The sequence below is a fragment of the Esox lucius genome, chromosome 14 (genome assembly GCF_011004845.1).
Source record: "Esox lucius isolate fEsoLuc1 chromosome 14, fEsoLuc1.pri, whole genome shotgun sequence".
Lineage (NCBI taxonomy): Eukaryota > Metazoa > Chordata > Actinopteri > Esociformes > Esocidae > Esox > Esox lucius.
Window position 1 is genome coordinate 22057560 of NC_047582.1, and position 22946 is coordinate 22080505.

Below are 22946 nucleotides of genomic sequence, written 5' to 3' on the forward strand. Positions count from 1 at the left end.
GTTGACAGCCACTGTTGGAATCAATTTTTCTATTTTAACATGATTCCTTAACTGCAAAAATGAATAACATTTTAGCACTATAATCTTTAGCAGCAGAATAATCAGCCATTTATTTTTATATTGACCTTTATTTCAGCATGGGGTCAACAGAGATATGTCTCTTTCAGAAGCAATTTTACCAATCTTTGTAGGCACCAATGGGGGCCGTGCAATCAAATAATCTGACCTGGTTCAATAATTATGAATTTTAGAATGAATCTACAATTAAAAATGTAAGAAGGTGCCTAAGCCATCACTTGGAAAACTTGCATGGCGAGCCACCTCTTGATAGAAAACTTTACAATTATAGCTAGTAAAGAATCTAAGGCCACAATGGAAAACAGTGTCTAGCAGTTTAAATGTGGATGCAGCAGCATGCTTGTAGATGACATCCCCATAATATAAAATGGACATATAACCAGTGTCCAAAATCAACTTCTTGGCTCGCCTGCCAAGGGGAATGGTAAATAAAAAAATCCAAGCATATTTTTTAGCAGCCAAATTATAAATTGCCTTTTTGTGTCAAATATACATACATTTCAGTACCATACATTGTGATAATAAGGTATTATGTTGAATACAAACTTAAAGAGGCCAGAGCAAAATATGCATTTAAATTTTTTATAGATATAGAGGAAAGGATCCCATTGAGCCCATGACACAGGTTGAATCTGAAATCAAATACTGGCATACTATATAGTACGCCAGATTAGTATGTGAGAGGAATAGTATGTCCCAAACCATAGTACGCTGAAAATAGTATGTCAAAAGTTCTTGGATGGTCTACAATTTTGTGGAATTTTGAAGTATGCATCCATGCATGCTTTTTGGAGTCACTCAGACCACTTTTGCGCAATAAAAGAAGGGTTTCCACAATTCTCTCATCTTTTCACTTGATGAAAAGGTCAGTTATTGCGACTTATCGTCACCTACAGTTGTGCTCAAACGTTTGCATACGTTTGGAGAATTGGTAATATATGTACCATTTGTAAAGAAAACACGTCTTTTATTTCTAATGGGATTCAAATTCAACTCTAGGTCAAAAGAGTGGCACAATCATAAAACAAAACATGGCTACAAAGAAAAAAGGAACTGACCCCTGTTCAAAAGTCTGCATACCCATAGTTTTTTAATACTGTGTATTGCCGCCTTTAGCATCAATGACAGCGTGCAGACTTTTTTAATAGTTGCCCATTCGTCTTGGCAAAAAGCCTCCAGGTCATGCAAAGTCTTTGGTCGTCATGAACCGCACGTTGGAGATCTCCCCAGAGTGGGTCGATGTCAGGAGACTGGGATGGCCACTCCAGAACCTTCAACTTTTTCTGCTGTAACCATTGGGGGGTCAACTTTAGAGCTCACACACCCCCAAACATCAGTGAGCCACCACCATGCTTCACAGTGGGGATGGTATTCTGTTCACTTTTTGACCCCTCTCCAAACGTAGCGCTTATGGTTGTGACCATAAAGCTCTATTTTGGTCTTATCATTCCAAATTTCAGTGTGCCAGAAGCTGTAAGGCATGTCAAGGTGTTGTCGAGCATATTGTAACCAGCTTTTTTGTGGCATTGGCGCAGTAAATGCTTCTTTCTGGCAACTGGACCATGCAACTAATTTAAAGTATTGTCGTTCCATTACCTTGTTACGCAGGTCTTTTGACAGTTGTTTTCTGCTCCCCATGGCTCAGTATCTAGTCTGCTCAGTGCATCCACGTGAGAGCTAACAAACTCATTGACTATTCCTACATAGACACTAATTGCAATTTAATTCCCACAGATGTGGAAAATTCACCTTTTATTGCCATTTTCACCTGTGTGTGTCACCTTGTGTGTTTGTAACAAGGCCAAACATTCAAAGGTATGTAAACTTTTGATCTGGGCCATTTGGGTGATTTTTTTTTATCATTATGAAAAGGAGCCAAACAACTACAGCTCTGTAAAAAATTAAGAGACCACTGCAAAATTATCCATTTCTCTGGTTTTACTATTCATAGGTATGTGTTTGAGTAAAATTCAGTTTTGTTTTATTTTATAAAGTACTGACAACAATACTCCCAAATTCCAAATAACAATATTGTCATTTAGAGTATTTATTTGTAGAAAATAACAACTGGTCAAAATAACCAAAAAAATATGCATTGTTTTCAGACATTAAAATAATTCAAGGAAGAGTTAGGAAGAGTTCAGAAATCAATATTTGGTGGAATAACCCTGATTTTTTTATCACAGCTTTCATTCGTCTTGTCATGCTCTCCACCAGTTTGTCACATTGCTTTTGGGTGACTTTATGCCACTCCTGGCACCAAAAGTAGCTCTGCTTTGTTTGATGGCTTGTGACCATCCATCTTCCTCTTGATCAAATTCCAAAGGTTTTCAATGGGGTTCAGGTCTGGAGATTGGACTGGCCATGACAGGGTCTTGATCTAGTGGTCCTCCATCCACACCTTGATTAACATGGCTGTGTGGCATGGAGCATTGTCCTGCTGGGAACATTGTCAGAGCAGAAGGAATCAGGTGTTCTTCCAGGATAACTTTGTAGTTGGCTTGATTCATGCATCCTTCACAAAGAGAAATCTGCCCGATTCCAGCCTTGCTGAAGCATCCCCAGATCATCACCGATCCTCCACCAAATGTCAGTGGCTGCGAGACACTGTGGCTTGTAGGCAATTAGACGACCAGGTGTTGGGCAAAGCTGAAAGATTTACTCGTCAGAGAAGATGACCTTCCTCTACGGTCCAATCCTTATTGTCTTCTACAGTGTTAGGCAACAGAATGTACAGCTAAAGCATGTAAGACTACAAAGCGTACGGCCACAGTATGTAATGCTATTGTATGTAAGGCTACAGTGTAAGACTACAGTATGTAAATCTACAGTACAGACTACAGTATGTAAATCAAACATTGACCCCTCTTGGACTTTTCCACATGTAACAACATGTTATCAAGGATTGAATTATTTTTGATCAACATTGATCCATTGATCAAAAGTGATATAACTTCAGCCTGGCTTTTCTTTGCTTTTCATTGATAAAGTTTTTTTTTCTAGCTTTGCACGACTTCAGCCCTGCCCCATGGGTATGCAAACTTATAAGCACAACTGTATATCTGTAACGGGTGGTGGTGGAGAGGAACCAGGCGCAGGCGGATCGCGTTCAATGTTGACTTTAATTGAAACAAACACCAAGTATAAAGCAAACGTAATGAAAGTAAAGGGGCTGACTTTTAAACAGCAAAACAGAAGCACTCATGTGGACATACAACAACAACAACAGGGACTGACAAGTGAGGGGAGCAGAGGAGAAACATTTAAACACATACTAATGGAATGATTGGGACCTGGTGTGAATGAAGTCCGGGATGTGTTTGTGGAGTGACGGGAACTGGGGGTGCACGGTCCGGTGGCGCCGATCCTCACCGTACCGTGACAATATCAATATCTATTGAATCACTGTCATTCATGTATGAAAGAAAATCTAACGTTGTTGTGCCATGAAATGACATAACTTTGGCAGTGAAAAGTTAGTAAATTCTAATGACTATTCCAAATAGTAAGATACTACTATTACTGGCTTGTAAAGTTTTTAAAACGGCAATCCTACAGAGTACAGCTTATTTAACAGATTGACATGTTCCACTGTAAACAAACATTGCAGGACAATTGTAATGCCTCATGGGTGCTGAATGGATCAGGAGAACCAGGATGAATGGTACATTTGTAACACAGGTCAGATATAACGGAATTTGTTTTACGATCATATTCGCTGACAGTCAAATCCAATAGCTAGCATAGCCAGTTCAGCTCAGAAACCTGAATGGTTATTGGCCAGTGGTGTATCAGCTGATGTCAGATCTCTCATATTATAATGTCAGATTTCAGATTGCTTATGGGGATTGCTATTAATAATATTATATTTATGTTTTTGTTGGTTGTATTGTATGCACAATCATGTGATGACAGTGAGTTAACTCAGAGGAGCAACTACATTATGCTTGAGCCTGTTTATTTTAAGGTGCAAGTATGTAAGACTACAGAGTGTAAGAGTGCGCGCGGCCACAGTGCGCGCGGCCACAGTGCGTAAGGCCACAGTGCGTAAGCCCACAGTGCGTGCAGCCACAGTGCGTAAGGCCAAAGTGCGTAAGGCCACAGTGCGTACGGCCACTATGTGTACGGCCACAGACTGTAAGGCTGTAGTATGTAAGGCTACAGTGTTAGGCAACAGAATGTACAGCTAAAGCATGTAAGACTACAAAGCGTACGGCCACAGTATGTAATGCTTTTGTATGTAAGGCTACAGTGTAAGACTACAGTATGTAAATCTACAGTACAGACTACAGTATGTAAATCAAACATTGACCCCTCTTGGACTTTTCCACATGTAACAACATGTTATCAAGGATTGAATTATTTTTGATCAACATTGATCCATTGATCAAAAGTGATATATATGAGAGTGGCAAAGACACAACTCGCATCAAGAGTTTGCCAGAAGGCATTTGTGAAACTCTGAGACCAAATGGAAGAGGATTCTATGGGCAGGTGGAACCCAAATAGATCATGTGTGCATCAGAGTCTGTAAAGCTTGTGAAGATAAAGGGCGAAATGGATGCAGCAAAGTAATCATGGATGAAAACCTGTTTAAGTTTTCAAGAGACCAGGGACTAAAGATCAGATTCATGCATGACAATGACCCCAAACACCCAGTCAAAGCCCAGACCTCAACCCAATTGAGAATAAGTGGAAGGAGTTGAAAACTGATGTTGACCTATGGTCCCCATCCAACTTGACCTAGTTTGAGCCATTTTGCTAAGATGAATGAAAATCATAGCTGTGTGCAGATTTCCAACGCTGTTGGTGATTTATCCAAATAGACTGTAATTGCTTCCAAAGGTTCCTCTACCAAATATTGACTGAAGGGGTGAATACTTAGTAATACGCAGTAATTAACAAACTAAAAATAACTAAGGATTATTTTTTGTCCTATTATCAGTTGTTGGTACCACACCGTTACATCAAACTCTTGTCCCAACCTCCCAAATCTTTATTTTACCCCGAAAACACATATTCACACACAGAATCACAAGGAACACACACTCTGTTGTGCCAAACTAGGTTTTGTGGATCACAAGACACTTGTAGCTGGCGCGGAGCTATACCCCACAGGGCCGCAATACAAACCAAGTCAGAAGAAAGACAATGGCACAGGGAACCGGAGAGAGATCACTGCACAGGATCACTGCCAGGGATAGATGGAAGGCGAGTGGGGTGAGAGTGGGGAGCCGGAGAATGAATGAGATTGGGAAGAAACGTAAAGAGACGGAGGAACATTGGGAAAAAGAAGAACGTCGGGAGAAGACTGAGGAAGAGTCTTTGAGAACAAGTGGGAGTAGAGAGATTGGAGGGTGGAGGACCGATTTAGGGTGGAGGAGAGAGGACGACCGTTGAGGAGAGAATCAGGGTGGAGGAGCAAGAGTGGGGATGAAGGGGCGATTGAAGATGGAGAAGAGAGGGCAAGGATGGGGCACAGATTGTGGGTGGAGAAGAAGCCGGAGTGTATAAGAAAGTGAGGTTGAAGGAGAGAGTGAGGGTGAAGGAGAGAGGGGGGAGAAAGTGAGGGGTGCATTATTCCTTCTCATGGTTGGTTGTCAAGGCTTTGTGACGCCCGTTGCCAAGACTTCAGCCACAAGAAAAGAAAGGTGAGAGAGAGAGATGTAGACACATGGAAAGAAAAAGACCAAGAGAGATGTAGACACATGGAAAGAAAAAGACCAAGAGAGATGTAGACACATGGAAAGAAAAAGACCAAGAGAGATGTAGACACATGGAAAGAAAAAGACCAAGAGAGATGTAGACACATGGAAAGAAAAAGACCAAGAGAGATGTAGACACATGGAAAGAAAAAGACCAAGAGAGATGTAGACACATGGAAAGAAAAAGACCAAGAGAGATGTAGACACATGGAAAGAAAAAGACCAAGAGAGATGTAGACACATGGAAAGAAAAAGACCAAGAGAGATGTAAACACGTGGAAAGAAATAGACCAAGAGAGATGAAGTATAGAAAAGAGGATTGGAAAGACAAGGATTGGAATGTTCTGAAAGATGAATAACAGTGGGAGAGAGTGGTGGATTTCAAACACGACACACACAGTTTTTTGTTCCTTGTCTCCTCTTTTCTACCCTTAATTTTGCTCTTTCTTTGTATTTCTCTTTCCATGCATCTCCCCACCACCTCTCTGACATTTTGTTTTATTATCCCAAGCACTAATGTTAATCTCAGTAACCAAAATGTAATGCCTATACTTAACCTAACCTTACACTTTATACCTAACTACTAAACCTAAAATGAATGAACAGTTACTACAATGTTATGTTAACTACAATGTTGCCAGCAAAAACATTTTGTGGGGACTGAAATGTCAGGATTTGCTATCTTTATGGGGACTCCTTCTGTTCCCTAAATGTACTATATAGTAAAACCTGGATCACATATAAACACACAAACCAGGATCACAAATACTAACACACACACACATCCCAAAATACACACACACACACACAATCAATTTGGAAGCACACAAAGAAAGCATGTGAGGGGAATATTTCCTTTTTGTCAGGATACCAGGTCACTGACACTGCCTCAAAGCGTTTTGATCTCAAAACAGTTTGAAGGATCCTGGGTGTGTGGCTTCTTGATGTTCCCTTTCTCTATATCCCCCTGCAGATTCTTCACACTAGAACCAACTCAATAAGAGAATATGTGCATGTTACTTTAGGAGGATTATTTGACACCATTAGGCATGGCTTTCTTCACTTGGATCACAAATACATTCTTGAATAAGTTAATAGACAAGACAGAAAGGCCGACATGTACGCACATACACACGCACACACATATTTCGCCTTCATGCCTTGTTGCAGAAAGTATTGCTACAGATGTTTTTAACATTCCAAAGACTCATGTTCTACTCTTGAATTTGTGGCAGTAAACCAAACCACAGTTGTAATGTATCAAATAAAATCATTTTATTTGCCATTTTTTCAAAGTTGGATGTTTGAGAGGATGTTTAAGAAACTTCAAAGTTGGGCCACATACAAAGTTGTATGTGTGTTTCCACAACCTCACCGCAGAGTGTGTCTTCTGTCTACACGTGTCTTCTGTCTATAAGTGTCTTCTGTCTATAAGTGTCTTCTGTCTATAAGTGTCTTCTGTCTATAAGTGTCTTCTGTCTACACGTGTCTTCTGTCTATAAGTGTCTTCTGTCTATAAGTGTCTTCTGTCTACACGTGTCTTCTGTCTACACGTGTCTTCTGTCTATAAGTGTCTTCTGTCTATAAGTGTCTTCTGTCTATACATGTCTTCTGTCTACACGTGTATTCTGTCTATAAGTGTCTTCTGTCTATAAGTGTCTTCTGTCTACACGTGTCTTCTGTCTACACGTGTCTTCTGTCTACACGTGTCTTCTGTCTATAAGTGTCTTCTGTCTATAAGTGTCTTCTGTCTATACGTGTCTTCTGTCTACACGTGTCTTCTGTCTATAAGTGTCTTCTGTCTACACGTGTCTTCTGTCTACACGTGTCTTCTGTCTATAAGTGTCTTCTGTCTACACGTGTCTTCTGTCTATAAGTGTCTTCTGTCTACACGTGTCTTCTGTCTACACGTGTCTTCTGTCTATAAGTGTCTTCTGTCTATAAGTGTCTTCTGTCTACACGTGTCTTCTGTCTACACGTGTCTTCTGTCTATAAGTGTCTTCTGTCTATAAGTGTCTTCTGTCTACACGTGTATTCTGTCTATAAGTGTCTTCTGTCTACACGTGTCTTCTGTCTACGCGTGTCTTCTGTCTACGCGTGTCTTCTGTCTACGCGTGTCTTCTGTCTATACCTGTCTTCTGTCTATACCTGTCTTCTGTCTACACGTGTCTTCTGTCTATACGTGTCTTCTGTCTATAAGTGTCTTCTGTCTACACGTGTCTTCTGTCTACACGTGTCTTCTGTCTATACGTGTCTTCTGTCTATACGTGTCTTCTGTCTACGTGTGTCTTCTGTCTACGCGTGTCTTCTGTCTACGCGTGTCTTCTGTCTACACGTGTCTTCTGTCTACACGTGTCTTCTGTCTATACGTGTCTTCTGTCTACGTGTGTCTTCTGTCTACGCGTGTCTTCTGTCTACGCGTGTCTTCTGTCTACGCGTGTCTTCTGTCTACACGTGTCTTCTGTCTACACGTGTCTTCTGTCTATAAGTGTCTTCTGTCTACACGTGTCTTCTGTCTATACGTGTCTTCTGTCTATAAGTGTCTTCTGTCTATACGTGTCTTCTGTCTATAAGTGTCTTCTGTCTACGCGTGTCTTCTGTCTATACGTGTCTTCTGTCTATTTTACAACACAACACATACAGAGTATGTTTAATAAAAGAGAGTGGCTAACCATACATACTTCTGGCCTAGTTAGCGTTCACTTCCACTTATACCTTACATTGCATTCTTCTTTGTGAAAAAAATGAAGCCCTACTCCCAAAGGATATTGAGACATTTTGAAAATAAACATTCTGCCACAGAAAAGGGTCATGGTGAATAGAGATGAAGCCCTTCTCTGATAGGAAGTGCAAAGATGAGGGAATGACACGGGAGTCAGTGTGGACGTAGATGAAGCTGTACTCCCAATGGTCAGGATGGCATTGTGAAGACAGGAAAGGGACTCAACATGGAAAATATGAATTCCTTCTCCAAATGGATACAGTTTCAGTGTCAGTAAAGATGAAAATGGAGTCATTAAAAAAAATGTAACATTCCCACAAGGGAGAGGAGTCATTGAGAATGAAGATGAATCCCTTCTCCCAGTGAACAAGGAGTCATTCTGTATGAAGATGAAGCCCTTCTTCCAGTGGACAAGGAGTCATTGTGTATGAAGATGAAGCCCCTCTCTAAAAGGACAGGGAGTCACTACAAATAAAGATTATATCGTTCTTCCAAAGGACTGGGAGTCATTGTGAGTAAAGATGAAGCCCTTCTATTAATGGACAGAAATTAATTGTAAATGAAAATAAAACCCTTCTCCCAATGGACAGAGAGTCATTGTGGATATAAATGACACCGTTGTCCAGAAGGAAAAGCAGTCATACTGAATGGAGATGAACCCCTTCTCCCAATGGACATTCAGTCATTATGATTTAAAAGATTCCAGAACCAACTACTCCTTTAGTCGTCTTATTTTATAAAAAATCCATGAGCTGCCATGAGCTTAGTCATATGTAAGAGACCACTTAGGTATAGTTCGACCTAGATTTATGTTAGGGTAAAAAAAGTTGTATTCCTCAAAATCATGTTCTCATTTTTGCCGGACCGGAGCCGGCTAAGAAGAGCAAATGTGACTGACTGACTGACTGACTGGCTAAAACTGTTAATATCCACATTTGCTGGCTTACCAACAAAATGTAAGTTATAGTAAGCCTTAATTAAAACTGTATATGGTTAAATTGCGACTGTTTCTGGCATGGAATCTTCAGTTTCGCTTGCAATTGCTCAATTCTTATGATTATTCCTAGGAAGTTAGTAGATACTAGTAAGCCTATTACTGGCTAATAAGCTGTTACAACGGCCAGTGGGAAAAGCAATACAGTTAATAAATGCTATGGTGGATGTGAACTTAATAAGAAACATCAGTCAGTTTAACACAATCCTCAGTGAAATCTAGCGACGGCTGAAACATGTAATGCCATGGCGTTGTGGTTAAAGACAGTGCTTCTCATGTGGAAGACTTAAGTTCAAATCTATTGAGAGCAACAACATTTATTAATTATTTCTGGTAGATTCCACGATTCTCTCGTCTTTTCACTTGATGAAAATGTAGTTATCGTTGCCTTTATTGATAGTTACTGTATAAATGTCATTCACAAGTGAAAGAAAAAGTAGGGCAAACACCATGCATAGATGACATTTGTGGTGGAGGTAAACTTAGTAAGAAACGTTAGTCAGTTTAACTGTATCAATGTCATTGACGAATGGCCAATTAACTATTAAAACGGCAAGTGGCAAAAGAGGATTTGCTCCGGATATACAGATGCCGGGTGTCAGTATAGACAAGAGGCTATTCTGACACCTCACTAAAGTACAGTTCTGTGGTGTAGTGGTTAATGACCCAGCCAATCACATGGGTGAGCCTGGTTCAAATCTCAAGATGGCAACTCTTTCTGTTGCGGGCCGGCTAGGCTTGCCTGGTTTCTTGTTGCTATATAAATCTCATTTTCAAATAAACTGATACTTCCTATGTTTACCGATCAGTTTTGTTCACAAATGGTATCAATCTGTGTTTTTTTTTTTCAGGAAGAGGAAATGTCAATGTAACTTTGTAAGCATCCATCGGCATTCGCTAGCTAGCAACAATTTCATAGCCAAATAAGAGGCTAGTGTGTAGTGGCGATGCTAATATTGCTCATTTCCAAACTGGAACAAAGGTGAATAATAGCTTATTGTGAAAAATGACTCCATGTGCCTTCATAAACAGACCACACAGACCAGCACAGGCCTTGGGATGGAGGGGGCTCAACCTTAAATATCTCGCCTTGTGCAAGTGTGACAGGCCTAGCTTGTGTCATTTTGCTACTGATGATACTCTCCCCAAACACATCGGACAAACAGGTATGACCTTCAACTGACTCTGCATGGCTGTCAGCCGGGTTCAAGACAGACAGCGTTCAAGTTACATTACATTACTCGCTTGGATTTTGTCCTAATCCACATCTGGGTCCTGTATGTCTGCTGGGCAACCCACGCTGGGAGCATCCCCCTGAGAGGACTCTTGGTGACGAAAACACACACAGTCAGACATAAACACATAAGAAAGGATTCACCACCAGCAGAGTTTCTGCATAATTTACAGTTCATACCGCGTGAAAGGCCGGTTTTTAACCGTCTGTGAAATTGGGCTTATGTAGCAGGCAGGGAGAAGAGAGATATCATAGACGAAGCTGCTTTCCTCTTTAGAGAGCTGCCCTAAAATAGCTTTGAACACTGTGCTTTCTAAGATATCCAGCAGAGCTTCCTTATGCATGGTCCAATACAGTCTTATATAGTCTTATGCTGGGCTACAGTCTGTCACTGTTGGACAATAACCCTTTTATGTTGCTATTAGTTGAAATCAATAATAAAATAAAGAAATAAGTTTGCTGTCAAACATATCTCTAATGTTCATTATTATGGATTGAATAACAGCTTGAGAAATCTATTAATAAATACTATGGGTTTAGACAGAATCATATACAGGGTCCAGATGAAAATCACATCACACCTACTGAATTTGTGGGTCATTTTAAGCCATTCTCCAAATTCAAGGAGGGTCTCTGTACTTTATCTATACATATAATGCAGTGATGCAATGCTGATGACAGGCCTCCAATACCTTCTCCATTGATAACCGTTTAGTCTCACTTTGGGTTGATAATCTGTAAAAATGGATTAAGGCATTAGCAGAACTGAGTGAGCGTAAGAGGATCAATAATGATTCCTATCTCAATGGCATCATCCTACATCATTTGTCCCTATGATGCTCTAAAGTAGATTATCTGACGGATTTTTGAGAGCGAGAAAATGAGGCCCTTTATAGACTTGTCATGTTTCAGATGTTAAACTGATGACAGCGTAGGAGGTAGAACAAAACAAAAGTCTGACACTCATCTCTCTTCACACCTCTTTATCCGACCCATAACAATCTCGAATCATCCGGATATTAAATCACCCATCTTCAGACATGCAAACTTGTCACTTTATATTCGCCATGTTGATCCCAAAATATGCCGCCACGTGAATCGTTTTCATCCAAAGAGAACCATAAATGTAAGCAGGCGTATATCGAAGTTCAAAGCTTAATCAGATTAATATCAGAGTGAGTACATAGTCCCCTTCACCTCGTGCTCTACGTGTGATCAGCCTGCCATCCACATAAAGGCACAGGCCGGTTGTATAAATTCCACTGTCACGCAACTTCCAACCGGAAAAGCACAGGTTGGTGGAAGCCGGGTGTCTTCCACCAAAAGCCACCCACTTTCCTTAAACCAAATACATTGTTTCAGATTCACATGCATTTTAGACATGGCACAATCAGTTTGATTGGTACTTTATTTCCTGGTATATAAAGGTGTACTTTTTTGTGTTGCTTACCCAGGCAGCAGAAAGGCATGCTTTGCTAATGTAGCTGGAGTTTATTTGATTGACAGTTCTGGCTGCCTAGTGATTTACGTGCTTCAACCGGCTTCAACCCACGTTTGAAAACGGCAGATGAATCATGTCGCAGGCCATTTTAAATAACTAATGAGACAATGTTTGTATAACAAATAACATTTAGTATATTTTGTCAAACATGGTGAGTACAGATGACACCATGAAATATAACTAAAAAATATTTAAGACAATTTTCTTAGTTGCATTACTACCTGGGCATTTTTTGCAAGGAACAAAATCAAAACCTTGCCTAATAAATGCAATTCATAGAGATTATGCACAGGCCTTTGAAGATGAGATACATGTTTTTGCCGAGCCCTAAAGCGTTCCAATGCAATTAACTTTTCAGTCGATCAATTCATTGAAATCATCAATAGTCATAATTCACATAAAAACTTGTGTTACAGTAGGCTTTCACCACCTTACCATTTTGATTTGTTAGGTCCGGAAATATTTGGACACTGACACAATTTTCATAATTTTGGCTCTGTACACCACCACAACTGAGATGCACTTTAAGTGAAGGCTATCAGCTTTAATTCAAGGGGTTGAACAGAAATATTGTATGAATGCAGGAACTCTAATTGAGTCAGTGATCAGTGAAAACAGGTGTGGGCAATAATCAAAGAAAACAGGTGTCCATTTTGAAGTGAGGAAGACAGCATTGGATTCATGGCTGGCTGCCGTGCCAGAACGTGCCAGTAACATTATCACTTCACAGCTGAATAACAGTCTCCTGTCCTAATATTTATTGTAGCTAACGTTTCTTTGGAACATTAAGCATGATAATAAATCAGATACTCGGAGATCAGAAAGATAGAAAAACTTGTCTCCTCATTAATTGTTCGCCTTCCATCGCTGCTTCAGGTGATCCAAAGTACCGAAAGATCCATAGATCACCGTTAATTGTGTTCATCATTCCTTCCGGTGAACGAGATTCAGAGATCCGTGGATCGATGTTAATCTCGTTCATCGTTCCTTCCGGTGAATGAGATTTGAAGATCTGAAAGAGCCATGGATCACTGTTCATTTCATTCATCGTTCCTTCCGGTGAACAAGATTCAAAGATCTGAAGATACTACTGAGATGAATCATGAATCACGATTCACGAAAAAGATTTGTTCAAAAAGAACAAATCATTCGCGAACGACCCATTACTACTGTTCAGTCAAGTAGATTAACCTACAGTAACTAATTTGCATGTTTGGAGAGCACAGGAGGAACGGACAATCAATACACTTCTCGCGCAGCCAAATTTAATCGAAAATGTTTCCTGGGCTTCCTGATGAGTTTAAATTCAGTATGATGTCTTAACTTGTGTTAGAGACATTCAGTGGCGTTTATGTATAGGATACATACCAGTAAAGCTACAAAACTCCCACTTGTTATTGATGTGTTTATTTACAGTTTTTCTGAATTGCTAAGACACATTTCTTGAAACCTGCTCTCCTTTTCTCTAAACTGTGAACACAAAACCCAATTTTCAAGCTACATTCACAAAACCTCTGACTCCTCTTGCAAAACCAAACATTTGACCCAAAACCATTTTAACTTTAATCAAAATCACTCACTACTGTCAAAAACCACACAAAACCAGCTAATGTGCAAACAAAACTTAGCAACCATTACACACTACATAAATAAATGCAAAACACTGTGGGATAGCGGGAAAATGTTTATTCTTGTACTCAGATTTAAACAAAAAGAAATAAAATAAAGCTTTTAAAAAAACTGCAGCAGAAAAGAGAAACAAAAGTTATGTAAAGAAAAGAATAAATAAGACATGTTTACAGCATTTATTCTGCCTCAGGATCACGCCTCTCTGCTGGGTGAGGCCACAGGACTTCATCCACGTCACATGCTATGTTCTCCCTTGCAAGGCAACGGGGAAAGAATCCTTTAGCATGCCGAAACCAGCCCTGGCAAGATTCCACGCTGATGTCGCCACATGCTCCAGTCATTGCTTGAATTAGGTTCTCCTGTGTGTAAGGGTTATGGTCATACACTTTCCATCTCCATGCCGAGAAAAACTCCTCTATAGGGTTTAAGAAGGGAGAGTATGGTGGAAGAAAGACATTAATAAAATGCTGCTCATTTTGAAACCAGTCGCGTATTCTCGGACCACGGTGAAAGCTCACATTGTCCCAAATGACAACATACATGGGACGCTCCGCCTGCTCGCGCTCCCTCTGCTCGAGCAGAGCACCCCGTAGACCATCCAGGAATGTTAGTAGCAGTTCAGTGTTGTATGAGCCAACAGTAACATGACTGTTGAGAACCCCATAGCTGCTGATGGCAGCACAGATGGTTGCATTTCCACCACGCTGGCCAGGCAGTTCAATAATGGCACGTTGACCTATCACGTTGCGACCTCTTCTTCTCCTTTTGGCTAGATTGAATCCAGCTTCATCCATGAAAATGTATTCATGAGGCATAGCCATTGAGTCAAGCTCAAAGATTCTCTGTACACAGTGAAAACTACATTTAGTTCCATAAATGACACAGTAAGATGTATACATGTGCTGCTTCCCAAACTACACAGTACTTTCTAGTACTGAGTTTACTTACTTGCACATATTGACATCGTAGCTCTTTCACTCTCTCACTGTTTCGCTCAAATGGTACCCGATAAACTTGTTTCATCCTTATCTTGTTGCGTTGCAGGAGACGATCAATTGTTGACAGACTCACACTATTTATTCCCTCGAAATATATGTTGTCTTCTACAATCTGCTGCTGTATTTCATGCAGTGGAATTGCATTGTTCTGACGGACCACATCCACAACAAGTGTCTCCTGGTGTTGTGAGAACATGTGTGTCCTTCCACCCTCATGAGGCCGTCTTTCAATTCTGTAAAAAGAACCCCATTCAGTTAGAAGTATACACATACACACACATTTTATTCAGTAAATGTTTTAAAAACACAGTACCATGGAAAAGTTCTGTCTCATTGTCCCCTTTCTGAGACAAGTATACTTTACCTGTTTTCTTCTCTGAAGGTCCGGATTATAGAAGCCACTGAGAACCTGCTTAGGTTTGGTTGCACACGTTGCCCTGCCTCCCTCATAGTCATGCCATGCACCAGAACATGATCTATGACAGTTGCTCGAATGTCATTTGAAATTATTGATCTGCTTGGTCTTTGTCCTCGCCCACCACCTCTGACACAGACTCCTCTTCCTCTTCCACCTCTTCCTCTGTTCTGCTCCATTGTTGGATCAACTCATGCCATTTGCATTTGACCAGGCTGAAATACTGTTTTCTAATTGTGTGCACTGATTGGACACATGTGTTTTAAATTTTGAGTGGTAGTGTGTAAAGGATGAGAACAGTGTGTTAGTTGTGTTTAACATCTGTAGCCTGTGTGCACCATTCTGGGTACAAGTGTATGACACTGCAAAGTTGTGTTCTGTGTTTGAGAATGTGTTTAGAGTTTTGGTAAATGGGCGATTCAGATTCGCAAATTGTGTCCTAAACAGATGAATAGTGTTTAAGATTTTGACAACAGTGTGATTGATTTGATAAAAGAGTTTTGGCAGTTGCCAGTTTAGTTTTTACAATGGGATTTAGTGTTTTAGCAATTCAGAAAAACTGTAACACATCAACAAACAGCGTGGCTCCACAACACAATTGTAACAACAGAGTGGCTTGCTTCTACCAGGTGTTGTAGTACACACACTGGAGAGAGAGACCTTCTTGTGTAATTGCTCTCCTTCTCCCTCACACACATGTAAAATTACCACTGTCACATTTACAAACCTAAATTAGAAATGCAACCAAGCTCAGAACCAATGTGCCTACAGGGCCATACGCGAACAGCAATGAGCTCAACACCACTGAAGGCCACAACGAAGCGGAAAAGACAACTTTTTAGGGATGCAGATCCAGCACATAAATATGACCAATGCACGGACCAGCACCACAAAGGCAGGATGATAAAATATGATTTCACTCACCAAGGCTGAGGGCTCACTTGAAGAGAAAGCCTGCACGGCGGTTCTTCCTGTGGGCAAACTTTTCGATGACTTTGGGAATTAAGTCATGTAGCTGCTGAATCAGCTCGTTTCGATGGACAACATGGCCAATGCGTTGAGTCGCGGCAGTCCCATGATCTTGCGAGTGAAGCTTTTTACCCTCTTCAAGGTGGAAAAGTTACTCTCTGACTTGAATGTCGTCATTGGTGTTTTTATTATAATTTTCAGCAGAGTGACGGTCTCAGCAAAAGCCTCCTCTAAGTTGTTCTCATGGATGGATCTTAACAGAGACAGGCCCATCTTACCAGTGTGAAGCTCAGTGTGGTGGTACAGAGTGGTCAGCTCAGACTTCAACTTTTCCTCGTTTCCTAGAGGCCATAGTTTCACCGCACAGTCAAGCTCAGATGTAGGGAATGACAGGACACATTGTGGGAAGAATGAGCTGTCAACCAGCTTGGTAGCGATCAGATGGTCATTTTGTGAAAACCTCTGCTCCACCTGGGAGATGACTGTGTTGCATGCCTCCTTCATCCCCGGCGCTGTGTTGGTTACTCGTCAACCTGACTCGTTTGTTCCATCATGAACGGTGGCAGCCCATTCATCAGTTTGCTTCCGCATATTCTGGACATTCTCCTTGAAACAGGTGAGTGCACTGCTAATCCCAGATGCATCGTTCTCCGTTATTGCAGAGTGTTGTATAAAACATCAAGTTCAAGGAAGAAAGAAAATTCCAGCAGCTGCAGAAAGGCTCGATCCCAGAGTTTTTTTGACGGGCTGTATGCCTCTCTTATGGTGGCCTCATACCATCCTGGTTGTGTGCGTATGTCCTCCGTACACTGGAGCAGCGCAGGGCAGTTTTCCCAAACTGCAACAGTTCCATCGTTCAGCAGGTGGCCTTGGAATGCGTTTCTGTGTTGCCTCAGCAAGTGCTGCAACATGTTTTGTTGCGCCAGAGAAAAAGGTGGCAAAAGCAGTTAAATCTGCAAAAAACTCCTTCAGGATGCTCATCCTCGCTGAACAAAGTTGCTATAAATATTTCCACTCATTATAGCCGCACCATCATAAGTCTGAGCGATCAGCTTTTCTCCCAACTTCAGTTGTTCCAGCACACACTTGATGCTATTAGAGAGGCCGAGTCCAGCTTTATCTTTGACTTCCACAAACTCCAAAAACCTCTCTGGTCACTGTATTGTCAGGCAACATATATTGCAACACAACCACCATTTGTGATTAACAGGACACATCAGTTGTCTCGTCTGCCTGTATGGCTATCTCCTCCCTGTACACTTCATACATACAGTCTAACAGTTCATTTTGTTCAGTGCTAGATGTCCCTTTGAAGATGGGCTGAGTATCATAGTGCCTCTGAAATCTCGAATCGCCCTGACACATATTCTCGAAAATGCATCTGAATATTCCAGGGTTCAGGGAGACCACCGACTCGTCGTACTCCCGCAGTGTGGTTTCACATTTTCCACACAGTTTAATATGTTATGATTCGACTGAGAACGTACCTGTTTTCCTCCACCTGTTTGTTATGCTGCTCAAAGGAGCGCCTGTATGCACTGTCAACTTGGGCTGCGACATTTACCCTTCCAAGTAAGCCCAACTTCACAGCATTGTCCAGATGACTCCTGCTGCTCTCATGTTTTGCAATCCTCTCAGAAAGATGTATCATATCTTTGTAACCCGTCCTCGACCAAGTACCATCTCCACCAAATAGCAGACATGGAAAACAGAAGAGTGCCTTCTTTTGTATGCTAACCGTTAGCCACTTTTTCTTAAAAAACTACTCCACGTTACTCCAGCAGTTTGAGTGATTATAATATCCTAATACTGATAGGCACCAAGTCGCTTTACTTCAAGTTTCTCCTCCAAATTAAGGGTTTCAAACCGGTGCTCAAGTATGAAATCCACTTTTCATTTTCAAGTTATCTGGCGTTTGTGAAGATAACAAGCTAGCTAAGATAATAATAATATCGCTCTTCTTGATGACTAATGTTGGCGCCAGACAGACAGCCAATCAGGTCTGAAATATGAAATGACGCTGAAGTGGGGCTACTGGCTGTCAGCCCCACTTGGCATCAAATTCATGTGATCTACATTGATCACACTAACATTCTGAGTATGCATATTAATATTTTTACACGTACAATGTACATTACATTGTGAGAGAAGGGCTAGCCCCACATTCACGCTTAGCCTTGGCCTACTACTGCGATCTCAAATCGTTAGAATGCAGTCTGAAACTGCAAGGCAAGGACCAATGAACATGAAATAAAATCCTACCACAAATGATTTGCAATTTAGGAAGATGCTATATTCATAGATAATAAATTATAGGAAGTAATCTTCGAGAAATAAAAATAACAATTTTGTTGCAGTTCTTTCTGTTGACAACAGGTGGGGCTGTGCCCAACCTGCCCCTAATGACTAGTCGCCCCTGGAGACATTACAGTGTGTGAGAGAGTGTGAGGCAGCGGAGGGATGTATTTTGTAATGTTTTCCATGTACATGAAATCCAGACCGGCCTATTCTTTTGTACACGAAACATAGTGAAGTGAAATGTCTTGCACAAAATTAACACATAGCTACCCATTGATCATATTATAGCAAACATTTCTGATGAGTTACAATCTGAATTATAACATGATGTGGTAATATGTGAGGATATTCTGTGTATCCATGCAGGGCTGAAGATCCGGGAGGTGATGATCAATGTGTCCCGTCAGCAGGTGGAGGACTTCCATGGCCCAGAGGACTACTGGTGTCTCTGTGTGGCCTGGAGCCACCTGGGCACCTCCAAGAGCCGCAAAGCCACAGTACGCATTGCCTGTGAGTACCAGCAAAAGAGAGGGATTGAGATGGCTTGGACATCTCTCTCCCAGGTGGGAAGGGGGGTGTAGTGAATGATTGAGAGAGAAAGAAAGAGACTCATGCTGAAAGAGAGATTTTTGAGTCAAACAGACATAAAATGAATCCCGATGCCCAAAAGTCCAAAATGCCAAATACCCAAAATGCCAAAACACAACTCTTTGATCAAATCCCCAAAAAAGCATAATTAAATCTTACTCCCTGGGCCCCCTCCTGTCTCTTCCAGACCTGAGAAAGAACTTTGAGCAAGACCCCCAGGGGAGGGACGTGCCCATTAAAGGCATGATTGTGCTACACTGTCGTCCACCAGAGGGAGTGCCAGTTGCCGAGGTAAGGATGTTTCACAGTATACAGTGTGTAAGTTTTATTGCTCACATAATCGTAGTAATTGAACAAAAATGATCCCGGGGTACAGCATCCTTTGTCTCTGCCTATATGCTTACGACTGTGTGAAGGTAATGAATGATTCAACCTACACTAATGGGCAGTGCTGTAGCACTGGTCCCCTTTCATGCATTGTGGTCATCAAATAGTCAAGTCGATATGCATGGATGCAACTCCAGGTAAGAAAGAAAGTGGTTAAATAATACATTGTAGATGTCCAGGAATTTCTCCAACATGGCTCTCGCCCAGGAAAATACTCACATCCTCATCTAAGGAGAAGCAACCCTACCAACCTCTAAGTGAATCTGGGGCATTACATTTACTTAACTCCATCTCTAACCTAATCTTGTCTGAAGCAAATGAGGCCGCAGTGTGTGTTTGGCTGCCGAGACTTCACTTTGGATGTTGTTTAAGATTTTGTTGCAATTTGCATAGTGTTGTGAGTTAATGTAAACATGTTATTGCTACCGAGCAAATACAAGCACTGGAACATTTGAATCAAAGCTGAAAAACGTGCCAACAGTTAATCAGATTTATGTCTAACTAAGTAATTAGTGATTTTCCATACTGTTTGAAGACATACAAAGCTAGACATCACATAGAATCCCAGCTTTGTAACTTTGCAGTTTCTTTGCTCAATGCCCTCAAAGGGAATACCAAAAGGAGGTAGATGCCAGAGCTGAGTGGTCCCACAATTTTTCTTAGCCTTCAGACCGAGGGCAACATATGTGAACTAGCCGGCTGTGTGGAAGTTTCCATGGCATTGAACAGCATGTGTCTCGTATTAGCTATACAAACATTTCACAAATGTAATCAAAATTAATACATCTTGGTCAAATTTAGATCTGATTCATCTGGTTCTTTATTTCAAGACACTGACAATCAAAGTCTACTGTTGTAAGGCGACATTTCTTATGTCTGGAAATATTTATAAGAAAAAAAGCTGAAATAGGTTGCTTGCATAAATAATCAACCCGCATCCCTGATAAGGTTTTTAATACCTTACCATTGGGCTTCACCTGTGGACCATTTAAGTTGCTGTCACATTTTCTCATTGGTTTTACTGTGAATCTAACAGAAATTAGAGACAAAGTAATAAATTGCATAGATTCGGAAAAGGGTGTTAAACTCCTAGTGTTTGGATATCCCAGTGAGCACATTGGGATCAATAATAACAGAGTGGCCCACACCACCCAGGCACTGTCAATTAAAGGCTTTCACTCAAAACACAGCTCTCAAAGAAGAAAAAGACTTGTGAGAGAAGACACAGAGAGGTCAACAGTCCATTCGAAGGAGTTCCTGAGTTCTGTGGCTGGGAGCGGAGTAATGATGCACTATATGGTAAACCATACCAAGAGCTCTAAAAGAAAAGGGGATACAAACTTCTACTTAAATCAAAGTTATTCATCACTCACATAGATATTGTATGTAAATCTATGGAACATGTCTTTTAAAAGAGCATGTGATGGGGGAAGGACTGAAGCGCTCTTAGTTCTGACACAATTAAGATTGTGTCATCTCCGGTCAAAGGGATGTTTAGTTCCTGCATTTTGTAAGATTCATTATTTAAAAAAGAATTACACATTTCAATTTAGGATTATAGTAAATGAAGCGACCATGTATGATCTATTTCATATTGCTTTAACATTTTTCTAATGGAGGGAATTTAAATATGTCTTCTCCTTTTGTGGTCAGGATTAAACTGAAATACTTTTTTGAAAGTTATTATCATGTCAGACTTTATTTGCCCAAATAAAAAGCTCCTATGAAAATAATTAGAATATTTATTACCCACATAACTATTTGCATGCCATGTTGCTGAATGATGTTTTTCCCGCGGTGTGAAACAGGCTCATATTACGATACAGCATCTGGACCACAGATGTGACCTTCTACTAGGGCTGACACATCTGAACTAAATCCTAGGTATCTGCATCTTTACACCTGGCTGCTCTGTTGCAAAGTGAAAAGTGGGTAGCTAAAGCCACGAGGAGTTTCTAGAGCCATGATGGTTCCTTTGCACCCTGGTCTATCTATATTTGCTTGACAGATCTCTGAGAAAATCAAACTGTTTCAGTCCTTTTAATGAAAGTGTTTTAAGGGAACTTGTGTTACATATGTAATGCAACATGAAGTAAAGGATCATCTTTGGTGAATAATGATTAACATAATTAAAACCCAGTTACAGTATTAGCTGCAATGAAAGGCCTGTATTTACTGTCTAGAAGGTGATCATACAGATTACTGATAACAGTAATTAAACTTTGGAGAGGTGGAGGAATGATACTTTTCAATAACTTTAGGAAAAATGAAAACATTCACAGTCATTAGGCTTCGTATTAAGCAACCAGTCTTTACCCAACAAATTGTAATTAATCATTAAGTCGGCTGATCCAAAGTCATTTGAAGTGCTTAAAATGTAATTATTCACTGATAAAGCTAACATTTCCGGAGACAGCACATAGATAAGACAAGGACAAACTGAGGGTTCAGCACTTTGCCACCAACCCTGCCACAGCAAAACGTTGCTATTACATACCAAGATCTCATTTGTTTAATGTGATTTCTCCGAAAGTAAGTGTAATGTTGACAGGGAGAACGGGTGGAGAAAGAGTGGAGAGATGAAGAGGTGAGACTGATATAGGAAGAGGAGGGGGCTTGTTAAGGCCTATTAATGAAGCTCAAAGTTAATTGAGTTGGTGGCAAGAAACTGAGATATTGCCAGAGCTTGATAATGACCTTGTAATTTTCACTTTTAAAACAGTAAAAAAAAAAAAAGATGTAGTAGACAGCTGCTTTTTGGTTTCAAATTGATAGTTATTTGGCTCATTTGAACTACCTCAATATGACTTAGCTTTGTTATTTATTCAAGGTTATGAAATATTAGCTACGACTCCTTTGGTTTGGCCTCTGTAAATGAGCGAAGCAGGGCGCTATCGCTGGTTTAGCCACGGGTGTCAGTTCCCTCATCTCTGCATCTTCAAAGAGCTTCACACCGTTTCCACAAATATCAAAGCCTCCCTACAGTTCAACTCCCACCATGTGGGTGTCAGTTACCCAGCCTCCTACTGGCTTGCACCTGTCATGACACCTGATGACATACAACCACCCTCTACCATGACATCCCCAAGGACTCTCTGTCTGGCCAGTCAAAGGAGAGGGGTTATCCAGACAGAATGCAACACTGTCAGAGTGCAGAAAGTTAGTCCACATAGAACAGAAAAAAGGAGTGACAGATGGTTGGAAGAAAATGGAATTTAAAATGCTACTTATTTGTAAATATAGTTAACAAGGTAACTTTTAATTAATGTCTAAATAATTTCAATATCTATTCAGTTTTTTAAGCGATAAACTGGGGAAATGTGCATTACCATTAAATATTTGTTTTATTACAAATACACATGGGGATATGGCATCACATGCTTCAACACAGCATCATGGGTTAATGACAGTACACCTCACACACCACT

The 22946-nt window shown here is 40.7% G+C and overlaps 1 protein-coding gene across 5 annotated transcripts in view; it reads left to right on the forward strand.

Annotated features, from left to right (window-relative positions):
* The window catches only part of unc5da (unc-5 netrin receptor Da), a 265603-nt gene that overhangs the window by 166473 nt on the left and 76184 nt on the right, over window positions 1-22946 (forward strand). For all 5 annotated transcript variants that reach the window (XM_034297177.1, XM_010878072.5, XM_010878073.5 and 2 more), the window contains exons 3-4: window positions 18910-19053; window positions 19319-19422. In XM_034297177.1, coding sequence (XP_034153068.1) covers window positions 18910-19053; window positions 19319-19422 — 248 coding nt within the window. The remainder of the gene's footprint in view (window positions 1-18909; window positions 19054-19318; window positions 19423-22946) is intronic.